This window comes from Battus philenor, unplaced genomic scaffold (assembly GCF_028537555.1).
Source record: "Battus philenor isolate CCGP_79_NKW_IND1 unplaced genomic scaffold, ilBatPhil1.0.hap1 SCAF_26, whole genome shotgun sequence".
Lineage (NCBI taxonomy): Eukaryota > Metazoa > Arthropoda > Insecta > Lepidoptera > Papilionidae > Battus > Battus philenor.
This window is the reverse complement of record NW_027181689.1, coordinates 5,046,548-5,070,471: the sequence shown is the minus strand read 5'-3', so window position 1 is coordinate 5,070,471 and position 23,924 is coordinate 5,046,548. Positions and strand designations below refer to the sequence as shown.

The following is a 23,924-nucleotide window of genomic DNA, read 5'->3' as shown; positions in this document are numbered from 1 at the left end:
TATCTTTATTTAAAAATTATTTCACCTTTCCAGAGATGTTCCTTCAGATTTTACCATCACTTTCATATTATTAGAGTCGATATCGAAACTCACTTATAAACATGTTCAGGTGCACTACGATAACAAAGTTTACCTTCGATAGTAAAATTTCTTATTAAGAATAATTTAAATCATCGTCATCTCCAAGAATCGCCTAGATGACCGGCCTTGCGCTGCCCACATGAGACATGGACTTCCCGTGACTTTAACTTATCTTATATATTTCATTATCCACCTAGTAGATAACTAATAAATAAATAAACCTCAATGCAATTAACGAATTATGTAATAATTTCAATTGAAAAAAATGTTTTAAGTCGGTAACCTCCTACTTTAGGATAATTATGTTATTAAAACATTGATACTAAGTTAAAAAACAAGTATTCCATTATTTTAAATTTTATATGACAATTAATTTCTGCTAATCTAGAAGATACTAAGGAGTTAATAATTTTAAAAAATACAGATATTAACTTAATTAAATCAGTTGTTCAACGTAAAAGTAAACTAAAACAGACTGGTCTCTCGAGTAATTTCGTTGCGAGCGTATTGGCTAATTTAGACATAATGCAGTCATTACAAAACAAAAAAATAAGATTTGTGGAAAGAAACATAAAACAATAAGTTTCACGTACATGGAAAGAAAATATTTTCACCTATCATAAACTACATAGACGCCATTAGTTTGGATAAAGTAACTTGAAACTAGCTTTCATTATTTATAATTTATTGCTTTTTCAATGCCTTATCATACGTTGATCGTATTCTTTAAAATCTAGCGACTAGCAATCAACATTATTAACAGCTGACATTTTTCTATCTACAAACACTGACATACAAGGACTCATATCGTGATAATATATCTGTCAACGTCGTGTAAGGAAATGTATGAGCATCATAACTGACGTTGATCACTTACACCAACTCGTAAGAAAGATACGTTGGCCATACTGCAGCGCCAATTCTAAATTTAGCCGGTACTGCCAACATTACCATTTAAGAACGAGGTATTCCAACTAGTATTATGTACTGACAGTTAATGGGGAGAACAAAAACATGTCGGTACCTGTTGCGTAAATGTGTTCTGTTGGTGTTGACAATTGTACTTCTGTGTTAATGCTCTTTAATTATAAAACTTTAAACAGAATCTTTATAAACAAATATATCTGTTAAGACGATATTCATCTTGGTTACTTTTAGTATTCGCATTCGTAACCCTCCCTACCTCTAAAATGTATGTTGACTCCTTTAAACCATCATCCACATGAATATTATTGATTATTTCAATTATATAATTTATATATATATATATATATATATATATATATATATATATATGAGTGTGTGTGTAATATTGGGTTATATAATTTATATATATACAATATAACATTGGGTTTAAAGCAGTTATATATATACACAACGTGTAAGCTTTTAAACTAATAATTATCAAAACGAATATCTTTTCTAGTGTATAAAATGTGTGTTATTAATCAAAGGATTTTTGACACTATGTTTGTCTTATCAATAATATATATGTGAAAAGTTTGAAGAAATAAATAGTAATAAATAGTAGTAAGTAGTAATAATTGTATTGTAAAGAAAAAATATAGATGGTAAATATAATAAAACAGGATATATATATATTTTTTAAATATACCATTCCATTCACCATCCGTTTATATTCATAAATCAAGTAAAATAGTTATTGTAAGTTATTTTTTAGCTTTTTACTTAGGAAAAAATCCCTTACATTGATTTCAATAAATTATGATGCATTATATTCTGTAAAGAGTGCAACATGTTCTGACTCAAAACACTTCGCAGTATTACTGCATCGATATACACAGCATTTAATCAAATAGAAGTAACTTCACCGTTCCGACTGATTGCAGTTTTTCCATTCGGCTCTTAACAAAGTTGCAATTGCAAATTCCACACCAAACAAGGTAGTAAACTGGGAAAGGCAAAACAAACAATCCGTCAAGCAGTCGGGGGTGGAACTTACACCTGTGCCCGTGCCTCCCTCCGCAATGAGGGCTAAAGGAGGAATGGACCCGGGGCCGGATTGTGACGATAAATGACTGTTTATATTTCTTCTCAGCTCCTTACTGAGCTGTCTGCAGCCACTTATTCAAATTTAATTCGATTTTGTATAATCTCACCTAACATCTATCTGGTATTTACTAGAAACCCTTTTTACGATTTAATATAAACCTTTATGACGTACTAAAAGTCGTATGAACTTGTTGAACAGTAAACAGACGTAAAGTAAAGGCTTGAAACCATTAAAATATTAAACATAGCTTGTGGACTTTAATATATTAATGGAAGCATTAAACAATAGCCTTATATAGTTTACAATAGGTAGATAAAATTACACAAAAAATATCCAACGTCTCATTTTACAATTCTTGAATATTAAAAGAAAACATGTGTATACATCGTTATATATAAATATGTAAATGTAAGGTATAATAATGGTACGTGTGTATTTTCTTACATAGACTCAAGCATCATTTCATGTTGCTGATACTAGTCGGCAGTGCGATCGCTCGGTTCGTTGGTGTCGAAAGGTTCTCGAGTTGCGATCATGCGATGATAGACGCGGTGTGGGTAGATCCACCATGAGGTGGGACCACAATATGGTTAAGGTTGCAGTAAGTGGTTAGATGCGAGTAGAGCAGGGCTGGTCATCGTTGCGACATTTGGGGAATCCTATACCTTGCAATGGACATCTATCGGCGGATATGATGATTCTAAGCGAGTTATAACTATTTCAGGAAAACGTATGTCTGATAAATCTACTTAAGGTTTTTAGATATAATCTGTCATTCACATTTTAATATTAAATAAATATATATAAATATATATATATATATAGTTACGAATCCTTGTTGAATTGTTTATTGCGCGTTAGATAAAACGGTGAACTTACTTTAACTGAAATATATACGCTACTGACATTTGATATTACAACACAAAATATTTACGATAACACCGTAACATGCTCTCTTGGAAATATATCAAGACCATATCGTATTTTTACAGTTTTTAGGGTGCTCGGGATATGAATTCATAACTATATCTTCACGGCCAATAAAACTGCAGGCACCGACGCGATAACTCATGACACCTGCGAAAGATCTCAGGGAGAGGGTAGGTCCCCACCTGAAGTTTCCAATGCCCCGGAGAATTGAAACAATTTTCAGTTAAGATCTTTTACCGGACCCCTACATTGCTGTGACAAGTGCGAACGAATTTCCTTCAGTCGTTAGCAATGAAAATATAGTCGAGACGTGAGTCTGATCTTCGCAAATAGTTGGACACGTTTTGTTTCTCGCAGCTTCGGTATAATGACATCGGCGCGCGTCGCAGGAATAAGTCGCTACTTATATTCAATAACGGCGTCCGGTAATACGGTCGTTTACCCTTCTATCTATTTAATGTTTCGGAAAGGTAATTGCTCGTGTAAATATCTTTTGTTTTTTTGCGTATCATTGTACACGGTAAGGTATTAAAAAATAGCTTTCTTTTTTAAAAAATAACAGCATTCCGCAGGGTGAGATGCACTACTGTGATGATATTATCATGACGCAGCCTTCCGGTTCCGACATAACTATTGAATAAGGCATAGTTCATTTATGTTAATCTACTTAATGAAGACCCAACTAATGAATAGGTTCTCACATTATTGTAACCGGTACCTATGGGGGCATCATTCGGTCACGTGTTCAAGAACAGGTTGTACAAGAAATGTTAACAAGAAAAGTCATATCTCTGATACAAAAGAAGGACATTGAATGGCCACCACGAAGTCCAAATTTGTCGCCTTGTACTTTGTTTACCGGGACATCTCAAGAGCAGTTGTAAATTTCTGTAAACAATTACTGAATTAAAGCAAAATATTGTAAAATAATGGCAGTTGTTTCAATAGTGACTTACAGACTTGTTCTTTGAAACTTTCAGTATTTTAGAAACAATGTTCTCGAAGGTCTTAATATTATTATTAAAATAAGACATCTTTCTTTATATAGATAATAATATACATAGGTCAAAGCACAAAATGTATTTATTTATATTATTTTAAAAATTCAACCATGTTATAGTCCATTCTATATTATGTACGTATATTGATTTCAGTTCAGCGCAGTGAAACCCAAACAATTTGAATTTCATTGATTCGATCTCTACACGGGACCAAAATGTTTTGATTCACAAATGTCTATTTACTGGTGCTATTTGTAGTAATTGAATAAGTCGTTGGTGTTTTGAGGATCTTTTTAGTTTTATTAGTTGTAAGGTGTTTATCGTTGTTAATTGTTGAGATATAACAAGGCGTTCAATTTGCGCATTGTTTTATTTGACTATATTATAGTCAACATTACGTTTATTCCTATCGTTTCTTTATTTTATTAACGCCATAGGCACGCTATCAGTAGACAATCTGGACACAGGCAAAGGCACCTTAAATTGACGGAGACATGAAGGAGGATAGAGCTGACCAAAAGATACCTCGGCCTTTAAATTGCGCCAACCATTTCAGACAGTCATAGTTTTCTATAGCAAATATAACGTTGAATTTACGATTAAACTACAGGGATATTGTTAATATGAGAGGAGTTTTATTATATCATTTTCGTAAATCGGCTATCCTTACACTGTGTGTAATGTGTTTTTAAAAATCGAATTAAAAAAAAACATTTATAGAAAAGACCGTTTGAAGGTAAATGTCACCTTACCAGTAATATATATACATTAGTATTGAGCCGTAAAATTAGATGTCACCTTTGTACCCAGACAACATCTAGCAATACATACTTTCATACCACTAGCATCAAAATTTAAACGTCAAGAAATCAAGAATGGGAATAATATAGTGTATTCTTGTTAATGTAATAGTGACCCTTTATTATCATATAGCTTAACCACACCCCTTGATCAACTAGATTATAGAAAGCTATGTGTGCATTGAGCTAAGCCAGACCTTCTTCGAGTACAGGAACGTCTTTTCAAATTTAAAATTAAAACACGGCTTACACTTTTGTGACGCGACAAAATCGACCCATAATGGTGAGTCACTAATTTCTTAACACGAATTTACTAGATTTTTATTGTTAGATACTCGGCGGACTATATATCAATACGCGAAACAAATTAGCAATGGCGACGGACACAAACCACGAACAAAACATAATTTCCTCGAGCAAATTTACGGAGCGTAACAGATGAGCGTTGCAGCTGCGATATATTACGTTGCAGCGTGTAAAAATTAAATACAAGAGATATAAGAATTCCGTTTTCCCGTTCGAAGCACAGGTAGCTAATGTACGGTAAGAATGGTTTTCCGGGAAGATTAATGAGACAGTTTTGAGCGCTGGGGCTATCGCACCTGGTCTCTGATAGCTGGACTTGCAATTCGGACTTGCAATCCCATTGGTCGGTCGCTTGTAAATAATTGCACTGTTCGTTTTGCTATCCGATGTAAGGCGGTTCTATATGTTTGATTGATTTCTTTTAGCGCTCGAACTGCTTGCTTTTGCAACGAAGCACGAGCTTGTTATGCAATTTGATTTCTATTTTTTCAAATATATATATATATATATATATATATATATATATATATGTATTGTACAAATTGATTTTATTTGAAAACATATTAATCCCTTAATAGTATTTAGCACGAAACTTAATTTATGCTAGACATAATTGTTTGTACCTGTATTGTAAAATCGCAGAAATGAAAACTAATTGTAACCATTTTAAAAGGAACATGATAATTTATTCACAAGTCGTTTAATTGGAACTTGGCATAGTCTTCGGACCGAGCGTAATAACTAAGAGATCAGAGAGCTGCGTACATTCGCATCGCAAGTTTTACACGTTTCATTTTATCTTCAGCGGTTAACGCCTTTATCGCTAATCAGTATGCACCATTTAATTACATTAGCTCTCCCCGTATAACAACTTAGACACAGCGATCGATCAAAAATAACGAGCACTTAACAAAAACTCATTAGTACAAGTCTAGACCCGATCGTTACAGCGGCTTTAAAACAAGTTCATCCTACTCTCCTCTTTTATCTCCGTCAGTGGGACGCAGGTGTCTTCAATGCAAGCCCTCCCTCCTCTCCCGAAGTCGCCCCTCCGTTCCCACACTCCCCAGCGTCCGCTAACATCCAACGATAACATATACTGTCACATCTCTTGATGAATTGCCTGTTAGATTGTCTGCTGTTTTGCACTTGTTTCAGTACCAATTGTGGTACGCTTTTTGCGCCGTGTTAAATTTATGAAGACTTATTAAGTTGTTACGCGTTTTCACTTCCTAAATGCCTTTTGAAAGGAGTACGATTTAGTGCGTGGAGTTTTTGTTTTTAGCCAATTATGAAATGTTTGAGACGCGGTCGGAGATTTATTGCGATTGTGCAGGGTGGTTTAAATGCACCGATTGGCTGAAGTGATTCCTTTAAATTATGCTGCACCAATTTAGGGATTATTTATGTTATGAAACCGACAGTAGGCCTCTTTTGGTACAAATTTGGTTGTAAGGTTTTTGCTGAATATTATCTGGACTGAAAGTAAGTTTGTTGCAGATAGCTTTAAATTGAAAGATATAGGAAAGCTCACTGTGATTGTAGTTTCTATGAAATTTGGCTTTTCTGGTATTATTCTTATGATGCACGCAAGTGGTTGTAGTAAATGATTCTAATTTGATAATAACATAAATAAATAAATGTTTATCTTATGTAAATTGATAACGTAGTCAATTTAGGCTTCATTTTCCTTATCGGACAGACTGTGCTTCATAACGCATAGCATCAAGGCATTTAAGATATTAATGTCATGTATATATATATGTCCCTCACTCTTACCTTTTTATTATAATTTGACTACTGTTAAAAGCTTTTTACTTGAATAATAACGGCTTGTTTTAAAGAAGGCACTATTTTGTACTTTCAACTAAGTTAATTAAAGTATATCTTCTTCTTTGCAGATGTTAAACCAAGATGATGCGGTAATTTGACCAAAACAACACAAATGAGCAAAACTAACACCAAACCCACTCAACTAGCAACGATGGGGATAAAACATCAAGTACTAAAACCATTAGAAAAGAAAGTCCTCACCAAAAGGAAGAGTCTACTAGATCTCAAATCCCTCTTAGAAGATAGAGGGGGCACTATAGAAGGTAGAAAGGAAAGTGATAATGTTGCTTACATGATTAATAGCAATAATAGATTGTATCGCTTAGACAATAAAGTTAATTTTGGTGAAACAACTGTAAGTGATTATGGTGATAGAGAAAAGTGTAAGGGAAGGTACGAAAAAGGAAGATGGTGCTTTAGTAGGATAAAGACTCTTATGTACTTGTTATTAGTGGTGACTTTCGTCGACACGAGGCTGCATGTTGAAGCGAGAAGTTCAGGTGAGTGGATTTTATTATTCTTTAATCTATATATAAAAATAAAAAAATCGCCAAACTGCTTGTCGAAAAGGTTTAAAAAATCGAAAATGGAGAGAATAATTAATGTATACATAATAATATATATATTTAGGTATACCAGCAGTATACATAAGTTAAAATTCATTAAAAGTTTTCGTATCAACTATGGTTTTTATATGTCTTCTTTTATAGGTGATACTTAAAATACATCCTAAACTTGTTGTTATAGTATAAATTCGAGAGATTTTTCTAGTATAAAATGCTTCTTAGGTATTGAAAACTTTTTTTAATGTTAGTTTTCATTAAAAAATATAATCATAAATAGTTAAGTTATAAAAATAAAGTTTCGTATAGAGTCAATTTGATTCACAACATTATTACTCATTCATAGCTGTCATTAACAAAACATGCATATTAATTAAGTAACAAAATATAATGTTTAGTAAGAGGGAATGCTAATAAAATCTACTAACAAACCGTCTTTTACCTCAAATGACTAATATGGAAATTTAATATGACTAAAACTAATATCATTTCGTAAATAATGTCTCATAATTTACTTTGTTTTGTATTTTATGTTTTATCTTATTTGCGGTAAACTGTTATCGCTGTATACATTTCACTGTATTTGCTTTTAACGTCTTGACTAAGAAAACAATTTTAAATGTGTTACGTGAGCTGCGGTTTCCTAGTGGTCACAGCCATTAACGGCTTATGATGACTAATCATTGTTTTGGTGGTGACGTCATCTAGACCAAATTTTCTATTTTCAATAACATTGAAACGTAGTACAAATAGAACTTGGTTTTTCCTACTTCAAGATCTACCATTCAATGAGAACCAAGTACTTTGATCTGATCAACTAGATAAGTGTTAATAGATTAATAGAGAACCATACCTCCACCATATTTATTTATAACAGCTAAATATTTCTATGACCTGGTTAAAGATTAAGATCTGTCAGAAGCGAACATCAGCTAATTTCCAAAACGCAGTATCATTAGTAGGATCATTTCAAATTTGGTTAGGAAGAGAGACGAGTGTGATCGGTGAAAGTGATCGCCTATTCATTGCAAGGTCTCCTTAAACCTGCTATGCCGGTCGTCACCCCGAAGCGCCGTACTTTACGTCTGTAATTACATCCCACACATACACTTACAATTCCAAATACAAAAAACACTTACTCTTTAACGGTCTGTGTGCATTTTTTCTCTCCAACTTACTGAGAATTGTTATCTTTCTTAATAGTATTATTTGAAGTTGAACTTAATTAGCATTTTACCAGAAGCACGAGACTTACTAATTATTCATGTTTCACAATCCTTCTATTTTTGTACCAATGCGGTTAGGACAGTGTATTACTACAGTTATATGGAAATAAATTTTATCAGAGATTTCGCTTTTTGAGTTTGAATCGAAATAGTTGTACTTGCATTCATTTGGCCATTTTGTACATCTCTGGGTATGATGAGAGATACATCATTATTATCGGTGATTATATTTGCCGTCATTAAATTCGTTTACTTTAAAAATGCCTAATGAGATTTGTTATGTCTCAAGAAATTAAATCTTCGATAGTACTTTAATGTTTTCGACAATGCTTACATGATAAAAAAATATAAATTAAGTATTTGTAAACGGACAGACGAATTTCTTTAGGTCATTGAAAGATACTATGCAAGAAAGGCATATGTCCTGCAACAGATATTCTACGGTTAAAAAAATTATGATGACTTGAACTGTACTGTTTATTAAATATTTTAGTGTTATAAAACAATATGAAAACAGATAAAATATTTAGCGAATTAAAACTACATTACCGCAGCGAGAATATAGCAGTGCTATTTTTATTTTTCGCTACGCTTTTAAAAACAAAAAGCTTAGTGTTAAACCCGCTGAGTAATATTGCACATCCCCTGCGGCAGCGTGTAGCGGCCGCGATGTGGAACTGTCCGTTTGTAACGAATAGCCCGCGCCGCGTCTCCGCGAGCTTTTACACGTCTCGGCGCGAATAAAAATAATTCGAAACAAGTACATAGAGGGAAAGAATGCGCGGGCGGTATTACGTTTAGGGTGGAAATGGAGCTTTAAAATCGTTTTTTTCCCCTTAAAACCTAAAACTTACTGCTTTTTATATGTGTAACTAATCTGAAAGTTGGTAAATATTTTCGTTATCTTAATTATTACCGAAATCAATATCTTATATTTTTAATAATTAAAGTTTAGATTTTAATTATAACAAACACTAATGCTCAGAGCGCAAATTTTTAGTAATCATAGTTTTATTAGCTTTCTCATCCTGTTCCAAGCGTGTGTTTTTTGGTTTGAAACCAAATTCAATAAAACGCCGCAGTATGAACGGGCCTAAAGCTTATTACTTACGATTATAAGGTTATCGGCAATAACGAATATATAAAAACTCCTTGGAGGACTTTAATTTTTTTAAACAACTGTAAGTAAGAAATTTGCTGTAATCGACAAGAACATTATAATCATCATTATAATTGTATCACTTCATACACACTAGTTTTCTTATACCAAAAATATGTCGTTATTAAATATGTCAGCGAGGTATAAAATCACCATCATTTCAGTTTTAGAACACCCACTGTTGGACTATGTCGGTTTTATTTATCAATGGTCACCTCATTTCTGACTGATCTCTTATTAAACCAGTAATATTAAAAAAAAAAAAACTTTCGTCTAGCATAGTCTATATTTTGTTACACAAGAGCCTTTGATTACTCTTACGTTATGATAATAACAAATTTTAAAATATCATTTTGCATCGCTAAAATTTCAAAGAATGATTTGATTTAATATACTATTATTTTCATTACAATAAAATAAATAACGATTAATATCGACCTGTCAAAGGTAAAATTACAATACTAAAATTTTCATTTACAGTATTGTATTATATAAAATGTCGCTCCTACTTCTAAGAATAATGAACAAGTAAAGAAACAACATTGTACAATTGTGACAGTAAATTTTATACAATAACCTTTTTTGTTACCTAAAGTGCATCACAAAAGTAAATTTACGAAGCAGTAACACGGTTTAAACGGTTGGTCGCTACCTTAAGTTGGTTACCTGTTAACGCATTAAGCTCCTAGTTTGCGAGTACAAAAATGTTACAACCTTACACCCTAGTGTGTACGCGCCATAAATCGGGCAGCGAGCTCGACGAGAGCTTAAAACCGCACTTAAGACCCGAGCACACTTACCAAATATACTTCGCACTACTGTTGCACATGTAAAGAAACTACGACGGGCCAAAGTTCGTTCTACTTGTGCCGTCTTTTGTTTAGCTTGCCTCCGAAACTGGCATGTTTTTTTTTTCAAATTTAATATAGTAACTGCAGAATTACATGATATTTGTCGATAGACGTACACGAATATTAAAACAACACATGCTTTAAGAATGTACAAATAAGTTAAGTGAAAGAGATCTAGTCATTTATAAATTGAATGCGCTGAAATTAGACTAGTGCATTATCTAGGACGTCTTTGAAATCTGAATACTCAGTAAGGTCTCAGTAAAGTCTTTAAACATAGATATTTAAAAGAAATTAATCCGACCGTTGTCGTGTTAGGACACAGCCGAATTAAGATAAGTAGAAGTAGTAAAAACAATGATTTTTTTCTTTGATATGGTTAACTTACTGGCATTTATGGATACTTCGGCTTGAGGAAGTTTTAGGTTACAAGGAATTCCACGGGAGCCTTGACACAGGCATATTGTTCTTAGATTTTGGTATCTGTATGGCTACACACCCGTCGAAAACTATTTGATTCTACAACAAAATCATTGCTAGACCATACATTTTATAACGACGAATACATCGCTTGAACAAGCTAACAAAAGCTCTCTTGACGTAGGTAGGAAACGAAATTTAAGAAACATAAAAAATAAAATGCGTCCCCGATCACCAGTGGTGACGTTCTACGACCTGCCACTGTTTCATTACCTCTATACAATTTTACTCAGTTCTTAGTGTCCTGTAAACCTCTAAAATGCGTACAGCATAAAAATACACAAAAGTTTTGCCAAAATCGTGGAAGTTATCGGAAGTACGCTAATGAACACTTAAACAAAGTTCCCACTTGTTCACTTTAGAACTGAGTTTACACTTTAATTATTAAGAATTATGAGAGTACGCGATTAGAGTTCAAGAAACACTACAAATGAACGTCTGTTTTATTTTTGCTTTGCCGTTCATCGCTTTAACTTAATAACGAATAATCCTACAATTAAAGGATGATTACTTATTAATGTAAAAGCTTTAAAAGTCCACAGTCCAAAAGTCCAGTTATGGTATACCTTATCCAAAAATCTATTTTTAAAATAGAAATGATAAATAATGTTATAATAATAGAGTAAAAAACGTAATGCAGACGTGGTCGCTTACAGTAGAACTTTTAAGAAGGGTCAAGGTTACCCAGTGAGCAATGGACAAAACTATATTCGGGATGTTGCTGCGAGATAGAATCAAAAATGAGGGGATTCAAAGAGCAGCCAAGGTTGCCGAAGTAGGTCTAAGAAATGGTCGAAGTGGCAGTAGAATCGTGCGTCTGATAGCGGTCGGGGCCGAATGGTTCTTGAGTGGCGACCACGAACCGGTAGACGCGGCATGGGTAAGCCCCCCACTAGGTGAATCGTCGACATGGTTAAGTTTGCGAGAGGCCGTTAAATGCGGACAGCGCAAAACCTGCCATTGTGGTTATCTTTAGGTGAAGGCCTATGCCTTGTAGTGGGCGTCTATCAGCTGAAAAGGCAAGGAAGAAGAAAAGACAATTTCAACATTCTTATCACTAAATAATAAAATTAATTATTATCTATTTTTGACTACAGACTTTTTACTACCCAAAATTATTGACGTTATTATAAATACAAAAGTTATGTATTATATAAAAATATATTATTTATATTTTTTATTTATATATTATTTTATGTTGATCATAAATAACATATCTCAGCGTAATAAATTTACAAAGAGAATCGAAGGGATTAAAAATAGGCGTAAAGCTTTAAAGCTTTGACACGAATCACCAATCATACTGTATAAGAAACCTTATTAGTAAACTAAGTACATCTGTAAAAAAAGTTCAAAAACTTTGACACAACAACTTTGATTTTAAAGTTTTAATTAAAAACATGGTATCTGTATTTCGTTATAAAATTTTATCTGTATTGGTCAAAGTACTTATATACAAAAGGTTTTTAAAATTCAAGATCACACCCCAGACGCAGACGATTTGATGATTGCAAATCGAAAGACATTTTTATTTCTTCCTAAGGAAACGATACATTAACGGAATTTGCTTTTCGTCGTGTTTGTGCATGTTAATGGCCTAATTGTATAAGTGATCGATGACGGAATAAAAAATAAATGTTATTTTAAAAAGTTGTCAAAGAAACTTAATATGGACAATATTTCGAAGTTATAAAGAAAGCTTTATAACAAATTGTCTAAAAGCACATAAATGTCCTCGCTAACTACCATTGTACCCAGAGGATTTTGTATAATCACACAAGGTTTTCTTTTTGTTAATGTTTATTGGATTTAATAATATTTTATTTTGGTTACCGTCCATACAGCTATGAAAAAAAAAATTACTTTTGTTGCAATGGATTTAGTAAAACCCTGTAAAACTGAAAGCATAGCCACCACGACCCCTGTGTAAAAATCGTGCGAAATATCCGCAGGTAAACCAACCGGTCTAATCATAACATAATCCATTAAGATTTTGCGTCGCTCCGTCGAACACACTTCCAAACTCCCGTGAAGTAAATATTTCAACCTCCCTTCCTTCTCTTCTGTAATGTATTCTATACCGCCCCCTCAGACCTCATCTTTCCGTCCCTATTTTGCATGAAGGGGGAATTTAAATTGTGTAATCTAACTTTCAATTCATTCATACATTCAACGCCATCTCTCGGTGATAAATTGAAAGTGGAATGGATTCTTACAGTCATTTAGCTATTGGTTGCGATGCAGGTCGCGCGTCTTTTGAGTTTACATTAGCATAAAACGCTTTGAACTTTCCACCACCTCCCCGCTTTACGGTATACAACTGTGGCGTTAATACGAAAGTTTTGTTGATTTTAAATGAATGTAAAATCCAGAATAGTGGTGCTCAAACTGAAGGCTAAAATTCAATGAATTAAACTAGTGTCGTTAGTCCAATCCCATAATATTAATTTTTGTGTATACAGAGCTGAATGATTATAGGTGTGAATGCTTTAAGGGGGTGAAAAATATAGCAATCGTACTGTATAAAGTTATCACTGTGAAATGCGTAACATTAATTTATATTTTCTTTGTGGGATGCGACGGTCCAATAACTTCTTGCAGTACAAAGTCGTCAAGAATAGACCGTAAACTTTAATTAATTTTGATATGTAGTAATCCGTAATTTTCAAAATGTTTTTCCCTACTATATTACAATTATGTTAATTGTACTTTCTAAACCGATTGATTTTTGAATACGGTGTACCATATGAACCAATTGATGAAAAATGGGCTATGGATTTAAACCTTTAAAGCTTCTCATATATAACTCATCGTGTTTATATACTACATGTATGTTTTCTACGAATTCTGTGTTATTAAATTCACATGAATTTTTATTATAAACAAATAAAAATGATATGATATGCTATTTGATCTTATCGGTTACGGTTATGAATATTAGCGAATATTTACCAAATCGTTATAACTATAAATTTATAACAAAGTTCTTAGTAGTAAGATGTCATTTTTGACAATACCCTAAAGCAAGGTTAGACGATATCCGCGAAACCCCTTTGTCGTCATTACACAACCATTTTTCTTTACCCGTTTCTTATCTGGTTAGAAATCATCTGTTGTTTATAAAAGCTTTTGAGTGCCAGAAAGTTCCCATTTGTATAGTCTTAAAGAGTTTGTATTAAAGTTTTTTTTTAAATTGCTGTTAATTGTGTAATGCTTTCATGTCGATTACATCTCCATATACAGAATGATTGAAAATAGGTGTAAAAGGGCTGTTAATTAATATATTAAACAGCCTATCCAAAAATTAATATTTTATGTTAAAGTAAATAATAATAAAGAATGAAAAAGCGTGTACCAAATTCGGATTACTTTATGTTAAATTTGAATATTGTTTACTATCTGTCTCTTTGTAATATGTACTGCCAGAAATTTTTTTACTATCGCATTTATGTAAAAAAATTAACGTAACATATTTCAGAGTGATCACTTAGTACACGGAGTTTGGAAATAGGTAAAAAAGTTTGAAGCTTTTACATTTATAACCATTCATACTGTATATCAGAATTAAAGAGATTATATATAACGTTAAATTAACCGCTAGCTATGTTTTATTGTCAGCGAAACATAATTGATAACGCACTTAAGAAACAAAGTGTTACTTGGCCGAATTTAAAAGAAATTCAACGAAGGGCCTACTTTCAAATGTTTCCTCAACTTATTAGCCCTCGTAAAAGTCAAATAAAAGGTTACAATCAAAAACGGCCTCTTTTATCAGGACTGAGTTGCAATCAGCGCTAATGAACGCGGGGACCGGCCGTCCGTCGGTCTGTCACGAATTAACTAAAAAAAAAAAGTTGGAACAAGTACAGACGAAACGCATTTACAGTTCCGAATCGCTGATGAGTCTCAGTTGGACGAGGGACGGACCTGTGTAAAGTTTCCTCGTTAACAATGTATGTTACGAGCTAGTGTGTTAAAGTCTAAATTACATATTAAATACACGAATACTTCAGTTAAAAAGACCGACAATCGCTCATAGAATACTGAAACGATCTAGTGTTTAACGCAGTACCAATTGTATTGAAGCTTACACGCATTATCTCATATTAGTAGCATCGTTTCCTTTACAAGGTACTTCGCAAATATAAATTTAAGGTCAAAATCGAGAAAGATCCCATCTATCTCTTGCTGAAGGACTTTGAATCTTGAGTCTCTTACTCTACTTTGAACAGCAAGGCTTACTCTACCGTTGTATGTCTTTTGCATAATGTGAACAACGAGAAGAAAAAAGAAATCAATGAAACAGTTTCTTTTTTGTTTGCATTCTCTTTGCTGCTAGCCTAAGACCGCTTCAAAAGTTGCAAAGGTCGAGGGCTCCGGTGGGAACCTCGGCACAGTCCGCTGTTTATTACTATTTCACCGGATTGGGAGGCCGCCGAGCTATTAAATCGCTACGGCGAACTTTCCATGCAGTAACTAAGCTAAGAAATAGGCAAAAATAAATATGGCAATTTCGTCCAGACCACCATTGCGTGGACTTGGTTTATAAGGAAAAATAGAGTCAGTAATCATTAGGTGATAGAAGTTGTTAAAAATGGATGTGGACACATATTAGAGTATTATAAAAATCAAGACAGAACAATTGTCGAGGCTTGATCTTGAGCAGCAGAGTAATTGAGACATAGCTGAGTTCAAGATATATGCAAAATTTTTCATCACCACTACATTTCCAAAGCATCAAACCATTTCCTAATATCCTTGTAATTTATTGAGAAATCTTTGGGAGATGTTGGACTGCTTTGAACCGATCTTGTCGAAAATCTGTGAGAGTGAAATATGTCCAACAGTGGACATCTTACAGCTTATAATTATGGTGACAATGAATGCACTTTAATTCTCAATTTTACTTTAAATAGTTTTTGTTGTTTTCGTAACGTTTCGATCTCTCCACGCATGCTTTAGCTTAAAGAAAATTTCAATTTTAAAACTGAACCATTAACACCAAACGTTAACCAGTCCATTGTTTCCTCGTAGTATTTTCTCTTAGTCGGTCAAAATACGCAATGCACGTTGTTTAGATCCATTGACCCGGTTCGCCTGAAGTTTTTGTAACCGATCTATTTGCAACAATACGACGGGATCCGACAATAGACATTTTATGGCGCGGATAAAAAATATATCGGTATAGCCATCGTCGATCGACAGATGCCGGTGTGACTCGGCTATGAAATATGGAGGTGGCAGTGCGCAAGATAAAGCATTTTTTTCCCAAACCATTTCTACGTTTATTTGCTGACGTTACTTTTATATCGGGCTTATCGACCGTTATTGTTTCGTACTTAGAATTGAATCGGTCATACGATGCTGGGCTTTCGAAAGCCGTTATTATCGTGCGATAACTTCGGTAATGTTGATATATTTTTAGAAATACCTTTATAGTTACACGAATGTTTTGTCTTAGAACAGTCATTATAACAGTGAAGATCAGATAACACAAGTGAATCATACGTGTGCAGTATTTCACCATATTCAACTCAATTAATCGACTTAACCTTCAGGGCATTTTTACACATGTATATAAAAATAATTAGACAATATTCATTCATCTTAACTTTGGTAACTTTTATTTTATTTATTACCACATTACTGATGTAGCATTAATAAATTTTATTGTACTATAAGAAACATCTTATAAATATATTTGTTATTCATTAAAGACTTCCACTTATGTACTGAATCATCACGATATAGCTGGAATTATAAGGCATAAAGATTCCAAATTTGGCAAGAATATTCCTTTTGCCAAGTAAACGTCAGTAAAGAACGAATTTTAAGAAATTCTTTACTTAAGAACGGTTGAGAGGAAGTTCATTTAAAAATGTATATTTTCATATTATGGCTCTTATAATTTAATTATGAAATTACATCTACAAAAGACAGTGTACCTAGTACTAGTACTTATATAAAACGTGTACTGATCCTTAGAAAGGTATATTGAATCTTATTATATATGGAAGTTAAAGTTAATAGAGAGCATCAGGACATGCGCCTGTCCTGTTACACATAGGATAATGTCATTTCACAGTCAGCCTAGATGACGCTGCATCTAAGTAGAGACATTGACGGCAAAAATAAACCTCTTAAAGTCATCTTACATCGTATTACCGGACACTTCAGGTCTAAGTAAACGTACTCGCCACTTTTCTAGCTTACGTTTTGCTGTTAAATATGAAAAACACTGATAGGATATAATTTTCTAGATGACAACACCGAGCTAGGTCTTTAGTGTCTGTGATTGAAAATTGTCGTTAATGATTAAACTTGAATGCTATTAATTTTTATTCATAAATATAATACGGTAAGATTCAAAATCGTTTGATAGTGTTCGTGGCGAATTATCGAATATATAGCTGTTTGATGTGCAGGACAATGGGTTTCGTGTAAGATAAAATCTTTTGTGATTTAAGGTAACAGACAAAGGGTTCGTTGACGGCTTGCTTATGGTTACTGAGTGGTCGCTTTTGCTTTCTCATTTGTAATTCTATCGGCGTAACGTATTCGAATAGATGTGAGATATAACTTGTACAGGGCGTTATGAGAATATTTAAAAAGATTTTTTCATAATCTATCAACTTAATGATTTTTTTTTTAATTTTTGGGTACATTTATCAAATATAACACCTTTTATCTTAAACGGGTTTATACATTGATATAGCGTAATATTTTACACATTTATTAACTCGCCTAATACTATATCTTATGTATTGGTACAAGATACTAATATTATATCAAAGAACGGAACAAATTTAATGTTTTACTTGTTTAATTAGATACACATATTATATACAGAGTTTTTTATTATGTGTGATAATAAGTTATTTGTTTTAAGGCTGTAAATGTTTACCTTATTTGCTGTCAAATAATGTATGGTTTAACTCATCGAAAAATCAATGGTTTAGGAAATAATTAAAACCGTAAGTAGGACAAGGCGTTTTCAAAATTATATTTATTACATATTAAAATTAATTACTAGTTACTATCTGTCCCCGCAGACTGTACTACTAGACGTTATAAGGCTGTCGTAGTCGTAAAGAAAAAAAAATTAAAAATGTTACTTATTTCACTTTAAACTTTTTGCTAAGAAATGAGCTATACATTTAACGATTTTACACATATAACCAATCAACCTGCATATATGCCTTTGAAATGTGTGTGTGTAATATTTAATGCGATATACCTATACTATGATGTATGTTTCACAAATAAGTGAACCATAAGTTACTAAAACTCATCTATAAATATGGCACGTGTACTCCTGATTATAAATTATTTTATAATATTAAATCAGTTTAGCCGTACTGAGCAAACCGTCTATCAAAATAATGTAGCATCTAAAAGTAAAGTCATTCACAGTTCGGAACTTTAAGGACGAAAGTAATTAAACAAGATGGTAATCACGGCGTCCAAACTAAAACTAGATGACTGTTAACGATTCACGGGCCGCTTAAAAGATATCCGCAACGAATACAAAAAGGTCATCTTTTAAATCCTAACTAAATAGTATTTAACAATTTATTTCCACGCCTTCCGTACCCTCGCCCGTACTTGGCACAACCGTCACGCGTAAAATAATGAAGGATAATAAAAAAACGCTTCTTTAAGAGACAATCACATTAAAAATATCTCCCTCGAGGCGCATACTCAGCCTAATGTTAAACGCTTAAGAACCATTTTCGTTTGTAGCAGCGAACAAAACAAGCAATTTAAAAGGAAAAAGAGTCGTTTTCTCGTTTAGAGCATAAATTTTTTAAGGTAGAAAACTCAACGGACATTCATTTTGATAACATTCAATTATGAAAATCGCAAATTAGTAACTCTCAAAAGGAATAATATTAATAGGTATTCCTTTCATCGAGGTGAGATTACAATGTGATTTTTCTTCACGCTACATTGAACGCGGTTAAGTGGAATCATTTATTTTTCGAATGAATGCCGCTAATGTATTGGTAGACGTTGGAGAAAGTCGTTTCATTGCCCCGCTCGGCGATTCGTCTTACGTTTAAGCGATGTTTTCGTTTGTCGATAAAAACAAATCGACGGGGTTTGTTTATTCAAGGAGAAAAAAGATCATAGATATATTCGACTAGGAAGCGGAATCTACAAGTTAGTAACATGACTTTAACTACAATATTAGATATATGTGCTTTACGTTGAATGTCAGTTTTTTTTAAATGTGATTACCATGTGGTTGAAGCTGGTTGTCACAATTATCATTTTAGCCGTAAGACGTCCACTTCTGGGCCTAGGCCTCTAGAGGTTTTCCAACAATGCCGGTTAGAAGCGGCTTGAATCCATTGTTTTATGGCGACGTAAATATAATTTACTGTAGTATGAGTATAGATTAACATAAAATGTTCATTAATGTCGCAGATGAACTAATTGCAGGAAACAAGGCGTGATATAAACCACGTACCGTTTCTTTTCGGAAGTTTTCCTGCGATGTGAAAATTACAAGACCATTAATAAAATAATCTAGATATGCTAGTTTGTAACTAGGTTTAGATAGTTGTGCAGAATTAGTGAAAATGTGTGCGAATGTTGAATCCGAAATAGTAATGTATGTAAATGAACATTCTGTTCAAAAATATAAACCGGGGACTATCTTTAAAAATGTTTATTTATCAACATATACATGGAAGAAGTTAAAGATGTGTGTTAAACGTTTTAGGTGCTTTCTATACATTTATTTAGGATAAGGCGATAACAACCTTTTGTTACATAACCATGGATAGAACGCATTTTTTTGTTTTATTTAATGGACGTCAAATATTTGATAGCAATAGCAAGTTTTCTCTCTATGAAAGTTTTCTCGTGTCTTGATGAAAATCTAAAAAAGTAGACGAATTGCAAGATGCTCTCCACTCGGTAACACATTTGGTGATTAGTTTATATGTGATACAGTAAAAAAAAGAAAAATAAACAAATCCTATCATATTACTATCGGAAGACATGATACACCCAACTTTTCATCCTATAAACTGTTCGAAAAGTACATCAGTAAATAAAGCATATATACAGTAACCATAAAATAAAAGTTATCCAATGCAATCAAGGTGGCCCTTACTCTGAATACATCCATCGAGCCCAAATGCTCCCGACCGAAAGGGAGTAACCCACCAGGGAGCAAGAACGCTACACGCCAGCAAAAGTAGAATAACGACTCGAGTTAAACTGGAAGTTTTTTCGAATTTATACCCTAAACGTCTAACACATAGTTCATATTCAATTGACGTTGTATAGTTGTGTATTAATTTGCTAAAAATCCGGTCGCATCTGGCGAATATGTTTTACTTAGCTTATTTTATTTAATTTTGTTATTTAATCTTTGAGTGTTTAGTGGATATTTATGAGAAGTAAGCCTATTAAATATCTATATTATATATTAAGGTTTACATTTTACAAATGATACAGAATATGATTTATATGTACATTCATTTATCAGACTTATTTATTGATTTAGGTGTAAAATTCCTGTAGCAACTTCAAACAGTGCAAGATGATAACCAAATATTTAATTTTCACTATTTTCATATTCGCCACAATTTCTTTAATTAAATTTCAGAATGTTTACTCCTAGCATCGTTTTAAGTTGTACTAGTTATAAACTGTGTTACAGCCCTTAGCGTCCTTCTCCTTATATAGCAAAATAAATAAATGATATATTTAAATGTAGTAAATAAGGAACAAATAAAAACATAAGTTAAAATTGTTTTACTACATACGTAACTATCGTTTATTTATACGTATGAGTTCATTTCCACTGAATTGTTATAATTAATATATATAATATATAAATTGTCTATAGTTCCAGTTGGATTGATATGTGGCTTTTGGTGTGTTGTGATACCAGACTTGAGAGATATACCTTCGTACCAATATGAATAGGGCGTATCACAAATCATCAGGCGAAGGCCCTATTAACCTTGCTTTATGGTGTCTTTTCTATATTATTATAATACTGAAAGGTGTAGAGTTTGGGAAGGAATCACTACTGAAGAAAAGTGTAAATGTGATAAATAATATTTATTATATAAAAATTATACACACGTTTGTATTTTTAAGTTTCAATCATTGGAGAGGAAAGTTCGTTGTCTTTTAGCTTATAATAATTTATAAATGCAACCGTTGGACGTTGGCTTTCTCCATAGACTTCCAATAGGACCAATTGGAATACGCTTGCATCTAGGGTACCCAATAAACTATAGTATAGCAAAAAATATATTCAAGCCATAACTTTTAACGTACATTTCTTTTCACTCGCACTAGAAGCACCTGCACCTGAAAGCTTCAGATCACCGGCGCTAATGTTTGCCTCGTAATAAGGTTTTAATTTGTTTTTTGCTGAGTCACAGCCACTCGCCCGTTCCCACGCCGATGTTATGACCCTCCGCGGTGTAATAAGTTCAGTTATAGAGCAGCGAAACTACAGACGTGATTAGTCTTATGTTTTAAGTTGTATTATAATCGGACAATGCCTATATTTTCCGTTCTCTACGTAGCTTCTGTTACACGAGAATAATTGTTTTTTTAATAACATTCGATAAAACCACAGATGTAGCTAAACTCGCTAATATTATATTGAAGATAGAGATGAAGTTATAATAACTAATCTCTCACTTCGAGCCTCATTGACGAGCTCTCAGTCGCTCAACGTGCCACAGAGAGCTATTTTCGGGGTTTCATGACAAGATCGTTTCAGGAATGAGGAGATACATCATCTAAATAAAGTAACTGACATAGGTCGGTGGATTGGAAAGTCAAACTGGCTGTGAACAGGCCACATAGCGCGCAGAACAATTTGCTGATAGGACCTTATGGTTCTAGAGCGAAGACCACAGATCGGCAAGTGCATCGTAACATGTCTAGACACCATGTAGATAGACAACCCTGACGTCGGAAGAAGCTGGGCGGAGGCTGCTTTCATCCGATGTTATTGGAAACCTACGAGAGGGCCTAAGTTCAGCAGCAGAGGTTCTACTGCTGAAATCATGATGCTAATGCAACTATTTGTGTGAATAGAATTTCTTGGATAGTGTTATTTTATTAACATTGTCTATTTTTTCCTAAAAAGTTATCAAAGGATACTTATGTCGAGGTCTATGTGTTCATATCATGAAGTAAGATAGTATAATTTTTACGATGTATTGTAACATATATTGAAGCAATTCGTTTGTAAATTCATGGTCAACAAGTTAAAAAATATTTTGTACAAAAGTAGTAAATGACCTTAAACTTGCTAACGATGATTAATTTGTAACCTTCAGTTGGATTCCCCTGCTGATTTTCAGCAAATTATTTGATCGCGTAATTAGCACAGGGAAAACCGTCTTAAATTCTTTAACGACTATCGCAATTTGAATTCGGAAATGAATTTTAATTTACTAAGCGATTTACGTTATTTTAATTCCCGAATTAAGGGAAAAGTCAACCTTTTTTTATTCTTTTTTGTTTTCTGAAATCAGAAATGCCTCTTGATTATCCACCGAATGAAATGTTTATTCAATTTATTTAAATTTAAAATAATGACAATAATTGTTAAAAGCGGGCATTGTAAAGGTCGTTATTTAAATTATCAATGTTTTGTAGGAGTCCTAAAACACGTTTACCAGTGTGTGTTGCTGGTGATAACTATTACGGATTTGAGACCTAGTTCCGTACGTCATCGTGACGATCTTTATTAGAGACCTATATCTTGCAGTGAGCGTGCAACGGTTGTAAAGAAAAAGAATAAACTTTGTCATTTAAATTCATCCTTTAATTTTACGTCATTCAAATTAAAGTAAATGTATTATATGCCATTACAATATAATATGCCATTACGAATCTTAAACACAATTAAATGAGTTACAGAATTCATAACCATTTGTTATACTTAAATTGCAAATTATGCACAAGTTATTTCGTATTTCAAACGTACGTATGATTTAAATTTAACAAGTGCTAAGACGTACCCTTTGTTATTGCAGACAGAAAACGTACAAAAGAATATGCTAACAAAGCACAACATCACGACAACTTTTTACCATCTTCTAATATCCATTGTTCTTGGAGACTTTTATATGGGACGCTATTTTGTGAGGTCCCTCGGTAGTTTTAGTTTTATTTTTAAAGAATTTTAAAATTAATAAATGTGAAACAATAACAGGCTGTCGCATATAACGCAACGGTTACGATGGCGTCTTGACTTTCTAGTGTTGTAGGTTTGAACTCTTTACAATACTACGCATATACAGGATGTTTGCTTATGGTTGTGAAAGCTTTAAATGCTCGTAAGTGTAACTTGAGCAGCGATAAAAAACTGAGACCTACGATCGTAGGTCTCAAGTTCGATTCCCGGGATACACACATACACGTGATTCACACTTAATGTATTAATTATAGGATTCCCTCTGCTCACCAACAAATTCCCTGAAGGTGGGCAGCAGTGTTCTCTGCATACCAAATTGCGATCGCTAATTCAATTATGTTATATTCTCATAGATAACTTTGGGGGAGGTCTCTGCCTTGCAGCCTTCTATGGGCTTAAACGAAATAATATATAAAATTTATGGTACACCCTATCCAAAAATCAAGGGTTTTAGAAATAATAAATAACGCATTGGTAACATAGTAAGAAAATT

The 23,924-nt window shown here is 33.2% G+C and overlaps 1 protein-coding gene across 7 annotated transcripts in view; it reads left to right on the top strand.

The window, feature by feature from the left end:
* Positions 1 to 23,924, top strand: part of Cirl (Calcium-independent receptor for alpha-latrotoxin) — a 421,691-nt gene that overhangs the window by 249,016 nt on the left and 148,751 nt on the right. For all 7 annotated transcript variants that reach the window (XM_068768762.1, XM_068768764.1, XM_068768759.1 and 4 more), the window contains exon 2: positions 7,034 to 7,465. In XM_068768762.1, the coding sequence (XP_068624863.1) occupies positions 7,078 to 7,465 (388 nt within the window). In that variant the 5' untranslated portion in view covers positions 7,034 to 7,077. The remainder of the gene's footprint in view (positions 1 to 7,033; positions 7,466 to 23,924) is intronic.